At 48.9% G+C, this 15,714-nt stretch overlaps 5 protein-coding genes across 5 annotated transcripts; 3 read left to right on the forward strand and 2 right to left on the reverse strand.

The window, feature by feature from the left end:
• Positions 1–3,074: 3,074 nt before the first annotated feature.
• On the reverse strand, positions 3,075–4,298 carry COCVIDRAFT_31465 (hypothetical protein; the record flags this gene model as incomplete). Its single annotated transcript, XM_014695406.1, has 1 exon — positions 3,075–4,298. The coding sequence occupies one exon, from the start codon at positions 4,296–4,298 to the stop codon at positions 3,075–3,077; it is 1,224 nt and encodes a 407-aa protein (XP_014550892.1).
• Positions 4,299–5,225: 927 nt separating this feature from the next.
• On the forward strand, positions 5,226–5,786 carry COCVIDRAFT_114297 (hypothetical protein; the record flags this gene model as incomplete). The annotated part of the gene is made up of 1 exon (XM_014695407.1): positions 5,226–5,786. The coding sequence occupies one exon, from the start codon at positions 5,226–5,228 to the stop codon at positions 5,784–5,786; it is 561 nt and encodes a 186-aa protein (XP_014550893.1).
• A 527-nt stretch (positions 5,787–6,313) lies between these two features.
• Positions 6,314–8,224, forward strand: COCVIDRAFT_114298 (hypothetical protein; the record flags this gene model as incomplete). The annotated part of the gene is made up of 3 exons (XM_014695408.1): positions 6,314–6,525; positions 6,576–6,974; positions 7,036–8,224. 3 exons carry the CDS (start codon positions 6,314–6,316, stop codon positions 8,222–8,224), a joined length of 1,800 nt encoding a protein of 599 aa, XP_014550894.1.
• A 300-nt stretch (positions 8,225–8,524) lies between these two features.
• COCVIDRAFT_31468 (hypothetical protein) lies at positions 8,525–9,388 on the reverse strand (the record flags this gene model as incomplete). The annotated part of the gene is made up of 1 exon (XM_014695409.1): positions 8,525–9,388. The coding sequence occupies one exon, from the start codon at positions 9,386–9,388 to the stop codon at positions 8,525–8,527; it is 864 nt and encodes a 287-aa protein (XP_014550895.1).
• Positions 9,389–11,676: 2,288 nt separating this feature from the next.
• On the forward strand, positions 11,677–15,594 carry COCVIDRAFT_42695 (hypothetical protein; the record flags this gene model as incomplete). The annotated part of the gene is made up of 5 exons (XM_014695410.1): positions 11,677–12,979; positions 13,887–14,392; positions 14,452–14,865; positions 14,923–15,033; positions 15,100–15,594. 5 exons carry the CDS (start codon positions 11,677–11,679, stop codon positions 15,592–15,594), a joined length of 2,829 nt encoding a protein of 942 aa, XP_014550896.1.
• Positions 15,595–15,714: the final 120 nt, after the last annotated feature.

A 15,714-nucleotide genomic window follows, 5' to 3' on the forward strand; every position in this document is an offset into this window, starting at 1 on the left:
AGCCGGCACATTGAGTTCTTTGTGAAAATTTCTTCTACCTATAGGGTCATCAACTACTCCTAATCTGTCGTGGACCACCAGCTTTGTTCGTCTGTTGGACCACCTGGAAGTATCGTTCCATAAAGATCCTCACTCTCGTCGATGATCAATGTGGTAATAGAATGCTCTTTTCGGCCTAAGCGATCCGCCTTCATCCGGAGGTATGTGACTAGTTCAGCATAATCTCTACTAGGAATGCTTGCCAAGAGTCGAGCTAGGCTGAGGCAGCGTTCAGCAATACGCTTGACATCAGCAACTTTGCTACCAGTAACAGAATTTACAGTGACGACACGAATGCCAAGTTCTGATGCTAGCATGTCATATCTCTGCGCGACTTGCTGCTAATTCTCGCTTGCAGTTCTGGTGAGCTGAAGTAGTATTTGTCCCCGACTCTGCGGACCTCGACTGCGAACGAGATCGCATATCATATCTAGCTATTCCTTGGTATCTTTTCCCGCTTGATCTGTAGTATGAGTATTATATCCGAAGCATAAAACAACATCCCAAACCCTGTATAAACCTCGGTCTTTCAGGATCTCCATAATCGTATGGACCTGAGGTAAGACATTTTTAGGTAAATAGACTGCTTGAACGGAACCGCAGATACCAGTAGGGTAGGATGCTACAACATCTTGTAGCATCGGAATAATTGCGCTCCGCTCCCTAGGACAGATTACAAGGACTCGGGTATCGCCCGTGATTGGAGCATGCAAAAGAATGCTGACATCTAGGTAGGCAGCGTTCGATGCGGCCAGGGCGTATTGATCTGGGTTTGCCGACACGGGTGCACCGTCATTCAAATCGTTTTCATACTTTTTGTTCTTCCCATTGCTTCTGATCTTGTCGTTACCGTATCCATCCTGAGCTGTATAATTATTCGAGGCCAGCCTAGACATCCCTTCATCCGCTTCAACTCTCCTTTGGTTATCAAGAAGTGGATCTCCAGACTAGTTCCTAAATGTTCTTCTATATTAGAATTTCTAGCAAGTTTAGTGAGAGATGATGACATACTCTTCACTCTAGGCTGCTAATTACGGGAACGATCCGTATTCCTATAGAGCTGATAGTCGTTCGCTGATACTCTGGTAAAATTCTTTGACCTGAAATATTCATTCGAAAACAACTAGGCGACGATATAACTTATACAGCATTGCACACGTGTTCTTCAAATTGCCTTTGTTGTTGAAAACTAACTATGTGTTTGTTAGCTCCAAGTTATACGTATCTCGAAGCTTCTCCATAATTCAAGCAATTCGGAGTTGATCATCAAGACATTCTGGCATCGTGCAGAATAGCTACTGTGTGTGGTCAGTGCATGCAACAGTTCAGCCATTACAACACTATCTACCCCATTAAAATATCTACCTATTATTTTTAATATATAATAACTCTACTACTATAATAGCTCTTAGTTATTATAGTAATTAATTTATAAGATATAACTAGAAGATTAACTTTTATATTATATAGCTTCAAAAGGTTTTAGTATAAATTAGCGTGGTAAGTTGGGTCTCCACCTCGGGATCGTGTTTCTTAATTCACTCCACCAATACTTACCCAATCGGGACGTTTAGTAGCTCATTTTGTAGCCCTTAATCTAAGCTTCATTTTTGTCTAATATAATGATAGGATAACTGTGATAGGTAAGAAGTTATTAGCCTACCTACCTTGCCAAGAGTTGGGTCTCTATATTTTACTCCGATCTTAAATATCTCCTTATATAGTATAGCTAGCGTATTACCATAATATAGTAAAATAAAGCCCTGATAGAGAGCTTTAAAATAAGCTACTAAACCTCCTAATCGGGTAAGTATTAGTGGAGATAAAAGTGTTTTTGAGATCCCGATGTGGAGACCCAATGACCAGCCTACTAGCTAGCTTATTTACTAGACCTTAACCCTATTAAGTACTTTTAGTAGATCCTTAAAAGGCGCATATACTAGTTCTATCCACAATATAATAATTATAGCTAAACTTAAGAAGAGTAGAATAGTTTTTATAAAACTCTAAAAGAGTACTAGTAGGGTATACCCTCTAGCTAAACTAAGTCGCGGATTAACTTAATACCCTACCGCCTATAGGCCTGTAGACGCTTACGAGGCTGTTAAACAAAGTACTAGTATAGAGTAATTAGATATATTAAACTTATTTAAAATAATGCAGTTTTACTAGTATTTTGGGTGGTTGAAGCATGCAGGGTTAACTTTGGTGATGGCCGGGTTTCGGCTAAAAAGGGAAAACTTTTTGCTTAGTAACTACTGTATTTTGACGCCTCCAAACTGAAGTTTATGGGCGCACACTTACTTTGTACCTCCAACTTGATGTTCGATCCTCCCCGCTCGTATGCATCACAAAAACCTTTCTTTTTGCCTTTCTGATGGCTGAGTTCGCTATCGCGGACCTGTTGTTTCTAGGCGTGGGGAAGCTGAGGTTTGCCGGAGTCGGTAAATTCGACCCCTCCTTTTTGCCCTAGAAGAACTACCATGCCCCACTACGATGTCTACTTGCAAAAGTCTAGACGTCATAGCTTTAATATTTTATCACGGTTATATGTATCGAGATTTCATGTTGGCTATGTGTTAGCATGAATAACTATATGAAGATAATATCGCGAAAAAAAGATATATTGCACCACTCGAAGCATCCATAGGTTGTGTAGTGTACGTTGATCTACATCTGTTGCGCCACTGAGCATGCACTCATTCGATTCCAGGTAGTGGTTATCACTTCAGATTTTGACTTCTCAACATTCTGATAACCCCGGTTCGGTAAGATGCTTCCTCGACCTTGACGTGATTGCAATTCCTAACATTGAGAAGAACCCGGGCACGACCTCAAGACTTCTTTTTTGTCAACACAGTGCATGTTTAGTGGAGTACTCGATATGATGCAGGGCTATATTTTTTTTCGAGAAGTCAACAGCGGAAAAACTAATCAAGTAGCTGATTGCACAGACCTTGAGATATGAGCACTGCCTGATACTTGCCGAAGCCGACAAAAGCAAAAAGGATTTACATTCAGTACTCCGTATATTCTCATATCTGTCGAGCAGGCTTTACAGTACCAACGCACGCCCCAAACCCGACACCCGCGCTTCCATCTCCAACTACACCAATGTACCTTACTTCGTCTCCATCTTCAAGGAAGCGTAGCTCCGCTCCGTCACTCAACTTACTTGGAGCCTTGCCATTCTTCGTAAGCTCAAGCAAGCATCCATGCTCATGTTTCTGCTCGCCTGATACCGTCCCACTAGCAACCAAGTCTCCTGACCGAAGACCACAGCCGCCAATAGTATGATGTGCTAGCATATGCCTGAACGTCCAATACATGGTCTCAAACCCGACTTTGCACGTTGTCGTCTGAACTCCATTGCGGATGATTTGACCTTCCAGTTGGATGTTATAGTTTGCGCTTCTGGGATCGTCCATGAAAGAGGCGACAGATTCCATGCGCTCTGGGGCAGGTACTTCAAAGGGCTTCAAGGCTTCTAGCGTTACGATCCAGGGCGTGATGGATGTCATGAAGTTTTTTCCGTTGAATGGGCCTAGTGGGTTCATCTCAAGGCCTTGAATGTCTCTTGCGCTCCAGTCATTTAGCAAAACGAGTCCAAAGATGTGCTCGTCGGCGTCCTTGGCATTGAGAAAGCTGCCTGGCGCTACGGGCTTGCCAATTACGGCCGCAACTTCCATTTCGTAATCTAGACTCCGGCATGGACCGAAGATGATCTTCTTCTCGGGAACGGTGTAGTCTTCAATGAATTGACCTAAGGGTCTGGTGACTGGTGCACCGGAGAGAGTGATGGAGGAACATCGGCCTGCGTAGCCTACGGGATACTTTTTAAACGCGGGTGGATATGACCGGACGCCCATTACGGCTTCTCCCGCGTTGAGAACATGGCTCGCTGATGCGCTGTAATCTGTAAAGTCGCCGATTTGGACGGGTAGGTGAAGGGTCACGTTGTTGATGTGTTCAGAGTACTCCTTGTGCGAGTTGCTTTTGTAAGCTTCTTGAATTGCGGTTCGGACTTTGGATTGTATGTCTTTGCCTAATGCGGCAAAGTTGTTCAAGGTGGATTCGCGGAGGATGGAGGATAGTGGTGCTGAAATTGCTTTCAGAGTGTCGTGCTCAGCGAGCTCTGCAAGGAAGATGACTTCGTCACCAATACGAGTGACACATTGTGGATTTGTTCGCTTTGACGAACTTGCAACTCCGTAGGGGATGTTGTTGATGCCAAAATGTGAGGCGTAGCTGTCTGTCATTGTGGTTGTAGAGTACTGATTATTGAAGCTAGTTCAATTATGACGAGACTGTGAAAGAATGTAATGTTTGTTGTACAACTAAAGATTAACAGCTTGTGATTACAAACTTCTACCGAGGCCGGGTATCATGCCTGGTGTTCATGGATGTGTGGGGTTGTAGGTCGATGTTTCGGATGTTATTCCCCCACATCGGACCAGTCCCGCTATAGATTTGTAATGGAACCCGACAAGACCGGAAGACCGAATGCAGTATTGGTTGCAGATACCAGATACTCACATTGCCATACCAAGACATGGTAATGCTGTGTAACCTTTCGCAGAAACAGAGCTGTGTATGTGCAATCCACTCAAAGCGGTTTGAGGTGCTTCTGTCACGTTACTATCTCCACCTCAATTACCCCTCGATACAAGATGTCTACCTGCCCATAATCTGGAAACAACAGGATAGGTGCAATCGTCATGCTTAATCTTGGACTCGGCGTAACCACCTGGCGTAGAGTTTGCTTCATGCCTCTTATCGATAGTAGCAGAACTGGGCACCCGTCCTCAGTCCCCGAGGTGCAACCGTGAACCCCTCCTACGCATTACCCTAAGAGTTAAGTCGTACTATACCTGTTCCCCACGCGGCTACTGCGAACCTCCAATCTAAGTAATACCCAGATGCACTAAGCATGCAACAGGATCCACCCAAAATGCATCGGCCCTGTGTCGGCAGATGCAGGTGGCATATTCGTTAGTAAATGTATCCCCCACATCGGAAGGCCGCGGATGAGTCTTTCGATGGCACTGTCTCACATCCTTCTTTTGCTACAGTCTATCAGTACTCAATTCCTGTAAAACATCTCTCTGCTAGGACAGATCTTTTCGTATCAACATCTTCTTCAATACCACAAACCGTCTTGTCGCGTGCTGCCGCTTTCTAGAAACATGGCTCCTCCAACCAATATCCCAAATGATCTCCCCAAGATCAATCGCTTCATCACAACCCACGACCCAGCCACAAAGCAAGCCGTCTTCTCCAATGCCATTCCCGACGAGCACAAAGTCGATCCCATTCCAGGAGCAGACTTCCGACTGGGATACGTCACAAAGGGATTTCCTGTCGATCTAAACAACGATGCCGACCTACAAGTCTACAAACCATATCTAGAGAGTTCGCCCGGTCTCGTAGTTTCAGGAGGAACTGTCCTCCGCTTCGTAGACGTGGCACCAGGCCATTTATCACCAATGCACCGAACCGTCTCGCTAGACTACGGTGTCGTGCTGGAAGGCGAGTTCGAGCTAGTGCTGGATTCTGGAGAGACAAGACACATGAAGAGAGGAGATGTTGCGATCCAGAGGGGCACAATGCATGCTTGGAGGAACTTGAGCTCGACGTCTTGGGGACGGATGATGTACGTGCTTCAGGAATGCAAGCCGGTAGAAGTCAATGGTGAGGTTTTGAAGGAAGATTATGGCACAATGCAGGGTGTGCCGAAGTCGTCGTAGTATATATACATGAGTGGGATTTGCATCATTGGCTTTAGTAAATACCCATCAAAATACATTTCTTTATAGCAAGACTCTTTCTAAATGAAATAAGATTTTCATTTGGTTACATCCTATGTAATACCACGATTGATGCAAGTTTCTGGGCATCCAGCGAACATGTGTCGAACTTTTTTGAATGCAATCATGATTCAATCTTGAGAAGAAACCTGCTACGGTTTTACTCTCATGATCCCCGAATGTACATAGAGGCAAGCGCCCAGAGATCTACTGAAAGAGTCTACATTTCAATCATCTTGTTTCACAGCGAGGATTGTGGTACGGAAATCGCTCCGGTCACTAGCGGGGTACTTGCGACGCTACGCAAGTAGTACAGTCCCCCACATTCCGATACTGCCCCTCTATGCATTGCACTTGGAACAGCGGCGCGTTGCCCGCACCGGCATTCGTAACGCGTCACGACGGGTCTTTTATATCCAAAATTTCTGAAAGAATGACTTCCTTCATACTCCATCACCACCTACACAATGTCTGAACAGCTGGAAGTCAAGGACGCGCACCGCATCGACGAGTCGTCGTTTCCCTACATTTTTGAGGAGAATGCTGCAGTGCCGTTGAAGACATCCTCTAAGGGCATTATTCGTTGCAATGTTTACCGTCCGAAATCAACCAAGGAAGGTACTAAACTTCCTGTGCTGGTGACTTATGGACCGTACGGAAAAGACATTCACTACAAAGAGTACGTAGGGTGATATCTGAATCTTGTTCGCAGCGACTAACGCCTCCTAGCTTCCACGGGAAATCATTCTCGGAAGTCAATCCTGAGCACCATTCTGATCATTCAGCATGGGAAACACCAGATCCTGGTTTCTGGACCAAGCATGACTACATCATTGTGCGCGCTGATGAGCGTGGCCTTGGTCAGTCGCCAGGCTTTCTAGACACAATGTCAAGAGGAACCAGCGAGGCTTTCTTCGATGTCGTCGAGTGGGCAGCTGAGCAGCCTTGGTCATCTGGAAAGGTCGGTTTGCTTGGTATAAGCTACTACGCTGGATCGCAATGGCGTGTAGCAGCGCGCAGGCCCAAAGGCTTGGCCGCAATAATACCGTGGGAAGGTATGAGTGATTATTACCGAGACAGATGCCGTCATGGAGGTATTTTGAGTAACAAGTTCATCGACTTTTGGTGGTAAGTCTGATATGTCCTCTCTATAAAAAAGAAAGTAAGTGCTAATTCAATTTTTCTTCAGGAACCGCCAAGTCATCACAAATCAATATGGTCGCCCAGGCCGCGCAGAACGAAACTGGGGACCAGACACAGTCGATGGAAATCTATCTGACGAAGTGCGGGCAAAGAACCGACAGGATCAAACTATTGACACTGCCAAGTACAAGTTCCGTGACGAGCTATACTACGCGAGCAAAGAGTACGATATGAGCGATATTGAAGTACCACTCCTATCGGTCGGCAATTGGGGCGGTATCCTGCTTCATCTTCGCGGCAACATCGAAGGCTACGTTCACGCTGGGTCTCAATTCAAATACCTACGAATGATCACTGGAAGACATGACCTGCCCTTCTACTACAAGGAAGAAGTCGAGATACAACGAAGCTTCCTTGATGCTTTCCTCAAGGGCGAGGACCGTGTTGGCTGGTCCGTAAAAGGCAAGCTGCCTCCAGTCGACATGGTTCTCCGCAAGGGCGACGTTGGCTTCGACGATGCCGAGAAAGAAAAGGTGTATCAAAGACGAACCGAAAACGAATGGCCCATTGCACGAACCCGTTACACAAACTTCTACCTCACCCCCTCCCAAACTCTAACCCAAATCGCACCCATCGTAACCCGCCCACAAAAACTCTCCTACGAAGCCCTCGGCACTCTCGACAACCCCAAGCTTCTCCAATTCACCACCGCGCCCTTTGAAGAAGAAACTGAAATAACCGGGCACATTGTCGCGCACCTCAACGTCTCGCTCTCAGCCCATGCCACGGGCGCCACACCCACTGACATCGACCTCTTCCTCACCCTCCGCTACATCTCTCCTGAAGGCAAAGAAGTCCACTACACAGGCACAGCCGGTGACCCCATCCCCCTCGCCAAAGGCTGGCTTCGCGTCAGCCTCCGCAAAACCAACCCTTCGCACCCCAAGCACCGCCCCCACCTCCCCTGGCGCGACTACTTCAGCACAGACGTGCAACCCGTTGTCCCCGGCGACGTCTACGCCGTGGATGTGGAGGTATGGCCCACGAACGTGATTGTGGAGAAGGGCGGCAAGATTGTGTTTGAGGTTGCGAGTGGGGATACGCAGGGTAGTGGCATTTTCCAACATACGCATCCTGAGGATCGGAGTGAGGAGAGGTTTGGCGGGTGGAATCATGTGCATTTTTCGGAAAGGGCGCTGAATTATGTTACGTTGCCTATTGTGCCGCCGAAGTAGGGGCTATGTAGTGTGCCTTTTTAGAGAATATAATTGTTTTGAGATGTTGGTATATTGTGTGATACTTGTGTGTGATTGCTGTGGCCAATATTGTGAGCATTCGATCCACATGTTGTTCATGTCGGAGTACCTCATGAGTGAATTGTTTGAGGCGCGAGCAACATGAGTCTGATTTATATCATTCTTCGTTCAATATCCCGATGTCATGCACGGTTGAAATTACAATCTGTTCAAGGAAATTTGAATGTATATTGAACCGAACATAAAAGAAAAGCCACCATGGATATCGTTACAAACTTTCTAAGTCCACTTGCCAATTGTAAACTGGCTATTACACATATTCACCAACTCCCAGTCCTCCGCACCAAGCACAGCCTCGTCTGTCTCCCTCTTGCTTCCATCAACTACGCCGGCAACAAAGCACGCGGCCATGTAATGATCGTCAGTAGCATGTGCATCTCTGAACATGGGGTGCTTCATCAGCCTTGTGATTCCTCGTGTCAGACTACCCTTCTTGGCCCCCTTTCTGCAGCACCGAATAAACACATCCTCGACGCACTGACGGAACTCAAGCATAGGAGCCTCTGGGGGATATGGCTGGGCGAAGTTATCTGAGTAGCGGAGCATTTGGCCCCAGTGATTTCGGTAGAGGTTGTGGACTGCGCCTCCGGTTCCGATGATAAGGTATCCCTCGTCGCGGAACTTGGATAGGATGTTGCCGACACGGGCATGCAGATGGGGGTCGAATCGCGAGTTCATACTGATGATAGTGGTGGGTGGGCATTTTTCAGGGAACATGCGAATGAGGATGAGATAGGTATCGTGGATCCAGTCAAAGGAGTCGTTTGGGCGCGCATCAATGCCTTTTTCTCTCAGTGCGACAATGCATTTCTTTCCGCTCTCGAGGTCGGGGACAAGTTCGTAGTCCTTGTATTTGCGGGGGTGGACGTAGGCAACGGGGGACTTTGTGGGCTTGGGGTTCATGGCGACGTCGATGCGGTTTACGCCGCGAGCGTCCCAGTGGGCGCCCATCATGATGACGCCTTTGAAGCCGTGCGAGAGGGCTTCGTCGCCACAGGCTTTCCAGTAGTCGGCGGATTTTGACTCCTCGCCGAGCATCATGGTGGAGCCATGGGAGAAGAAGTGGACTGGTGGGACAGGCATGGCTACGCAGTGTGGTGTGTATGTTGCAGCGAAGATGAGTAGCGATGGGCGTACTGTGGTCGCCGCGATCTTGGATATCACTTGATAGAGACTACAGAAGGACGGTTGGAAGTGCGGATGATGTGGAGGCTGTACCTGTCCTGGTCTGGTGCTTTACGTGAGAGCGGATGTGGCCCATGGCGAATGTCGGGATGTGGGGGAGGAGATGGGGATGTGTACGAGCAAGACGCGTCTTATTGTACCTAGCGGTAGTAAGCCCGCCCGAGTCTGGTATTAGGCATTGTGTGGACTCTTTGATGATCAGCGAGACCAGACGAAAACTCGGAGCATTCTCTGCGACAAATATGTTGAGAAGAACAAGGAGTCGTAGGCTCCAGTGTTGCCACAGAAGTGACCGGGAATGGGACGGAGACCAGGAGCAAAAACGAGGGCCATGTCCGTCGCTGTGTTTGAAGGCATCGGTCGCCGCTTCCACAAACAGGAGGGACGGGCACAGATCAGCCGAGGCCGGGATGCGGGCCCGCCCCCGTCTCGGCATGCGGACAAATGCACACCACGCGACACCAACTCCGCACTCTCCCCACACGTAAGGTTATCTCCCTCCACTTCCCACCTCCCGATGCCGTCCCTCGTCAATCTCACCCGATAGCAACAAGCATCCAATGATGCAGGTGAGCACAGCACAACCAAACAGTCAACCTGCTCATGCCGAGCTCGATGCCGAACAGGCACGTCTGTTCCAGTGCAGCACTTGCAAGCGCTCCTTTACCAGAGCTGACCACCTCACCCGACACGTGAGAGCGCGTAAGTCTTTGTCCCTGCTACCAGCACCTGTGGTTGAGCGAGAGATGTGGGACGCGCTCGCGACCAACGTCTTCGGTGCTCCGCAGACTTCTGGCATCCACTTTAAAGAGTTTACTGCCCCTGTCTGCTACGAGGCTTGTTCTGCATAGTCGATGTCTTCTTGCTCTGCACATGCCTCAAAGGTAGTCACCCTTTCTTGTTCAAACACCAACAAGATGGCTGTGTCCTGACATTCGACGCGCCTGATTTTACATACACATCTCCGAACCCTAGGAGACTGACCCCGCTTCAACAGACACAAAGTCCAAGCCGTACATTTGCCCGGTCTGCTCCAAGGGCTTTGCCAGAATGTGAGTGCTTTGTGAAGATGTCGTGCTAGCACCTCATCACAACCGTTGCCGTGAGACTCATCTAACATGCTGCAGAGACTTGCTCAAGCGACATGTAGCAAACCACGACACAGAGCCCGCCAACAAGCGGCAGAGGCGCGAAATATCTCGCGACACAAGAGTGGTCCAAGCCTGCGAAGCCTGTTCCCAGAGTCATCTCCGATGTGAAGATGAGAAGCCATGCAGTCGGTGCAGGAAGAAGAAGATACCCTGCAAGGTACCTGAGCCGACTGCTACCGACGAGAATGAGAGTCACGAAATCGATGCTGTCCATGCCGCTCAAGACTTGCTCGATTTGTCCAATGGCTTTGATTACCCCTCATCGCTGCCTGGCCAGAGCGGGAGTACCAATCCCCCGGTGTCTACAACCTCACAGATACCAGAACCATTCCACAACTCTCAACATCTGTCCATGGTGGACTCTAATAGTATCAAAACTGACTCTGCTGGTTGTAGAGGCTCTGACACAAGCACATCAGTCATGAACACCATGCAGCCACCACCTAACACTGGCAATGGGCTGGTTCAAATGAACCATAACTTTGAAGATCAAGACCATACTTCAGCAATGTCCTTTTTTGATACCTCCATCCCACCCTTTGACAATACGCCGGCGCAGAATCCATTTCTACCAGATTACTTCCGAAACATGCCCCCATGCGATGCCTTTCTTTCTGGTCAGGCTACTCCACGTGGTATATTGGATCTGAGTTTCGACATCGATGTTGGTCTTACCGATCTCGATCTTGGACTGCTCGATCAGTACAACTTCCAGGCCCCTTTTGCTGCCGACACACCGTCCACTGATGCTCATGGTACCGAGCATTCTCACCCAGAGACCGACACGGCACCAGGTAGAGCAGAAGCTTTCAAGCAGAGCATATGGCGTTACCTTCCTCAGAGCTCTCGGAACCCTAGCGCAGAACAAGTAAACCTAGCCTTTTCGGATGCTGAGAGAGACAGCAGGCGCGCCCACATTGCACAACGCCGGGTAGTTGCGGAAAAGTAAGACGAAGCTTGTTCATTCAATGATTCCGTCGTTGACACCATCTAACCTTTGTTTACAGACTTCCTCGTGTAAGCCGTGACCGATTGATGGCCCTAGTCTTGGGAACATGCACTCCGGAGAACGTTAAGAAAATTGCATCCGCTTTTCCCAGCGTAGAGTTACTAGATGGCCTGATTCAGTACTTCCTCACCTCGCCATCCCTCGACACCCTCACGTGGTTTCACCTCCCAACCTTCTCCCCCTCGAAACTGAATCCAGAATTGCTTGCAAGTATAGCATCCGCTGGAGCTGCCACAATTCCCGACTTCTCACTGCGAAAACTCGGATATGCTTTGCACGAAGCTTCCAGGATGGGTCAGTCTAGGACTTTTGAAGAGGACAACACAGCAATCAGAGATCTTCAACATCTCCAGACATTCCTCCTGCAGCTAGGAGTGGGCATGTGGAGTGGCATCAGCCGGAAAATGGAGATTGCAGAAAGTTTTACCCAGCCCCTGGTAACAATGCTTCGGCGAGGCGCCCGCTTCCGCCGGTCGACATGGAAGGAAATCCGCCCGGAGCCAGATGAGCAAGGATCTGCATTGGAAACCAAATGGCTCAGTTGGGTTCAGCAAGAATCATTCCTTCGATTGGTCTACCGTGCTTTCGAGTTTGATAGGCAATCCTCCATGGCACTGCTCAAGCCACCACTAATATCTTATGCTGAGATGCAACTTCCGTTACCGAGTTTCAGCGCTCTTTGGCAGGCTAAATCAGCAACAAGCTGGAAAGCGGCCTACTTGAACCTGCCACCAATGACAATAAATAAGCCATCAGCCATGGAATGCTTTCTCAATCTGGGGCACCTCTCGCACCATGACCATGCTAGCCTAACGTTCCTGTACATGATATGGGGCGCGATTTGGGAATACCGCCAGATGTGCACAGTGACATCTCGCTCACAGGCCGTGTCGAACAACAGCCTCATACTATCGTCGCGCTACCAAGATCTTACCAAACAGCTCGAGGATTTCCAACTCAGCTGCCCACCCATGAACAAGAGTGTTGAGATAACTCTAGAGATCATGCTGGTTCATCTTAACGCACCTTTGGATGACATTCAGCTTTTTGCAGGTATCGAGGGGCAGGAAGAAGCGCGCATCGCATACATTGGCCTACAAGACTGGGCCAACACTCCTTCAGCACGTCAAGCGCTCTGGCATGCTGGTCAGGTTTTGCGCGCCGCTGAAGTGTTGCCAAAGGCTTTGTTGAACAATTTCAACGCCATTGCCGTCTACCATGCCGGGCTGATCCTGTGGTGCTATGGATTCCTCAAGCGATCTGTTGCGCCAGAATCGACACAGATAGATACCACGGTCGTTCTTAACGGAGACGATTCCCTGAGCGCTCGTAAATTTATCACGTTGGATCGGGGCATACCATCGATACGAACATATGGTTCGCACAACCCAACCCAGTTAAACGATGTCTGCGGGGTTATGGACGGCCTGATACATCTCCTGCGGACACGTCACGATTCCTCAGAACCGTGCCCACCACTTGTTGGGAACTTGGTGCAGCTTTTGGAAGGTCTGCGTTCGGCAATAAAGTAATCGCCACAACAATACACCGATGCATGAAGGCGAGCAATTATGTAAACTATAATCCTATAGGTGCCGGTCACTGCTCATTGAAAATAATAACTTGCTCTTTCAGCAATATACCCTCTTATCTGTAGATACGCGTAATTTGGCGTATATGTTGTTTGGTCCCACAGGCGGCTTTATCCCAGTGCGGTAAAATGCACGCGCAACCCGAGCTCATCCTGTCGGTCCGAACGCCAAGCTGCTCTGCTCTTCCATTAAGTGGCAATGACTATTAATTGTATTCAGGCCTGGGCGGTCTGGACAAAGCGATATCCCCGCATTTCTAAGCTACTTGAAGAATAGTTTCTCCACACAGACTCCCCCCCCACATTCCGAATGACCCCGGAATCTGAGATCAAACTGGGGTAAACCCCATGTCGATTCGTCCAATACCCACACCGATGAGGACGGCAAGTCTGTGTTGTAGTACTGTCTGGCCTATTTAGATTGAGAAGCTCTCGTGCCCGCAATCCAGTGACCATTGTGGTTTTTGCTGGCTTTTCATTCTGATCGGTACGTACCATCAGCCGCAATGACATCCCTGAGTGCGGCGTTCAAGCTTTCCAAGGAGGAGGTGCGCAATGCCAGGCCCCCTGGAACTGCAACACTGGTTGGTAAGACGCAACAACAAACTTTCGGGGTTACCAGAGCTGACCGACTTGCCTGATCAGAACATCTCGAATGGACAGCATCTCAGACTAATAAAGATGAGATTCGTCTGGTACCCCAGCCAACATCAGACCCAGCAGACCCGCTGAACCTGCCCAAATGGCGGAAGCTTGTAATGCTCGCGGTCATGTCTATTCACCCTTTTGTGGTCAACTTCACTGCATCGTCGATCTCTAGTGCTTTGCCGATATACGCGTCGACACCAATACTTGGGCTCCCTCCAAAAGGGTTTTCGCAATTGACATACCTCGTTGCAGTCAATGTCTTCATGTTGGGAATGGCCAACCTGTGGTGGGTGCCCTTGGCAAATACCTTTGGGCGTCGGCCCGTGATTCTGCTTAGCTTGTTGTTGCTAGTCTTCTCGAGCATGTGGGCAGGATTGGCGACAAGTTTTGATAGTCTACTGGCTGCGCGTATATTCATGGGCATTGGTGGAGCACCTGCCGACGCGGTCAGTCCGGATGTGGTTGGCGAGATATTCTTCGTTCACGAGCGTGGACGTGCTATGGTATGTGATTGTGACAGAAGATTCTTCACATACCAGGATGCTAACAGCGTTGTGTGTAGGCCATCTACACTTCCTTTCTTGCTTTTGGGTCTCTTGTCGGCGCTGCTTGTGGTGGATACATTGTCGGACCCATGGGTCTCTCCTGGCTACACTGGATGAATGTTGTCCTTTCAGCCATTAGCTTTGCTCTCTGCCTCGTATTCCAAGCCGAGACGTTGTACGACCGTCCACAGACTTCATACGCATCCGACAACGAGGTCTCAAACAAGATCACTGCCGATACAAAGGAGAGTGTTGTCGTTGCTGGCTCCGTGGCACCATCCACGTACCCTTCCTATTCGTACCTCCGCTCGCTAAGGCTCATCACATATCAGCCAGGCATTGGTGCCAAGTTTTTGGCTCCTTACAAGGTCCTCCGGCTACCTGGAGTGTGGCTGGTCTCAGGCTGGTATGCTGGACTCGTTGGATTGATTGTGAGTGAAGATGATACGAATGATCTTACAAAAGTTACATCACTGACCCTGGTTTAGGTAACCATGTCAACAGTAGCTCCTCAGCTTGTTGGCAAACCCCCATATCTCTGGGGCAAAGGTGTCGGCCTGATCAACATTGGCGGCATCATTGGGACTATCCTAGGCTGTGTAAGTCTTTTGGGCCCCAGCAACCCTTCCGGTCCAGACATTTACTAATTCTCCTGGGTATTTCAGGTGTACACATACTTCGTCGCTGATTTCACGACCAAACGTCTCGCAAAGAAGGATCAGCACGGCTTCTCTGAACCAGAATCCCGTCTCGTCACCGCTCTCCCTGCCCTCTTCGCCGCTACCATCGGTGCACTCATCTTCGGCTTCGTAGCGCAGAACCCCTCGCCGACGGGCTGGGTGGGTTTGCAGTTTGGACTTGGCCTTGTCGCTTTCGGTCTCATGCAAGCGCCATCGGTGGGCTTCAACTATATCATTGAAGCGTATGGCAGCCTTGCTGGTGACTGCTTCGTCGCCATCACCTCGGCGCGCGCAGTGGTTAGCTTTGCCTGGTCTTTCTTCGTCGGCGAGTGGGTCATGCATGAAGGTCCGGCGGAGCCATTTGGCATCTTTGGCATGCTCATGGGCATATTCGGCTTGCTTACTATTCCCATGCTTATCTGGGGTAAGAGGCTGCGTATTTGGACCGCAAAGTGGGTTCCTCATGGAAAGCCGAGTTAGGCTTCTTATGTCAGATGTTCAATGTGGTTTGCATGATTCACGTTGTTTGTATGCACGTATGTTTGTATGTATGCTCATTGGATGGTCTCTCTCATCTGATCCATGATGATGTCCTTGTAC

This window comes from Bipolaris victoriae (assembly GCF_000527765.1).
Source record: "Bipolaris victoriae FI3 unplaced genomic scaffold scaffold_162, whole genome shotgun sequence".
Taxonomy (NCBI): domain Eukaryota; kingdom Fungi; phylum Ascomycota; class Dothideomycetes; order Pleosporales; family Pleosporaceae; genus Bipolaris; species Bipolaris victoriae.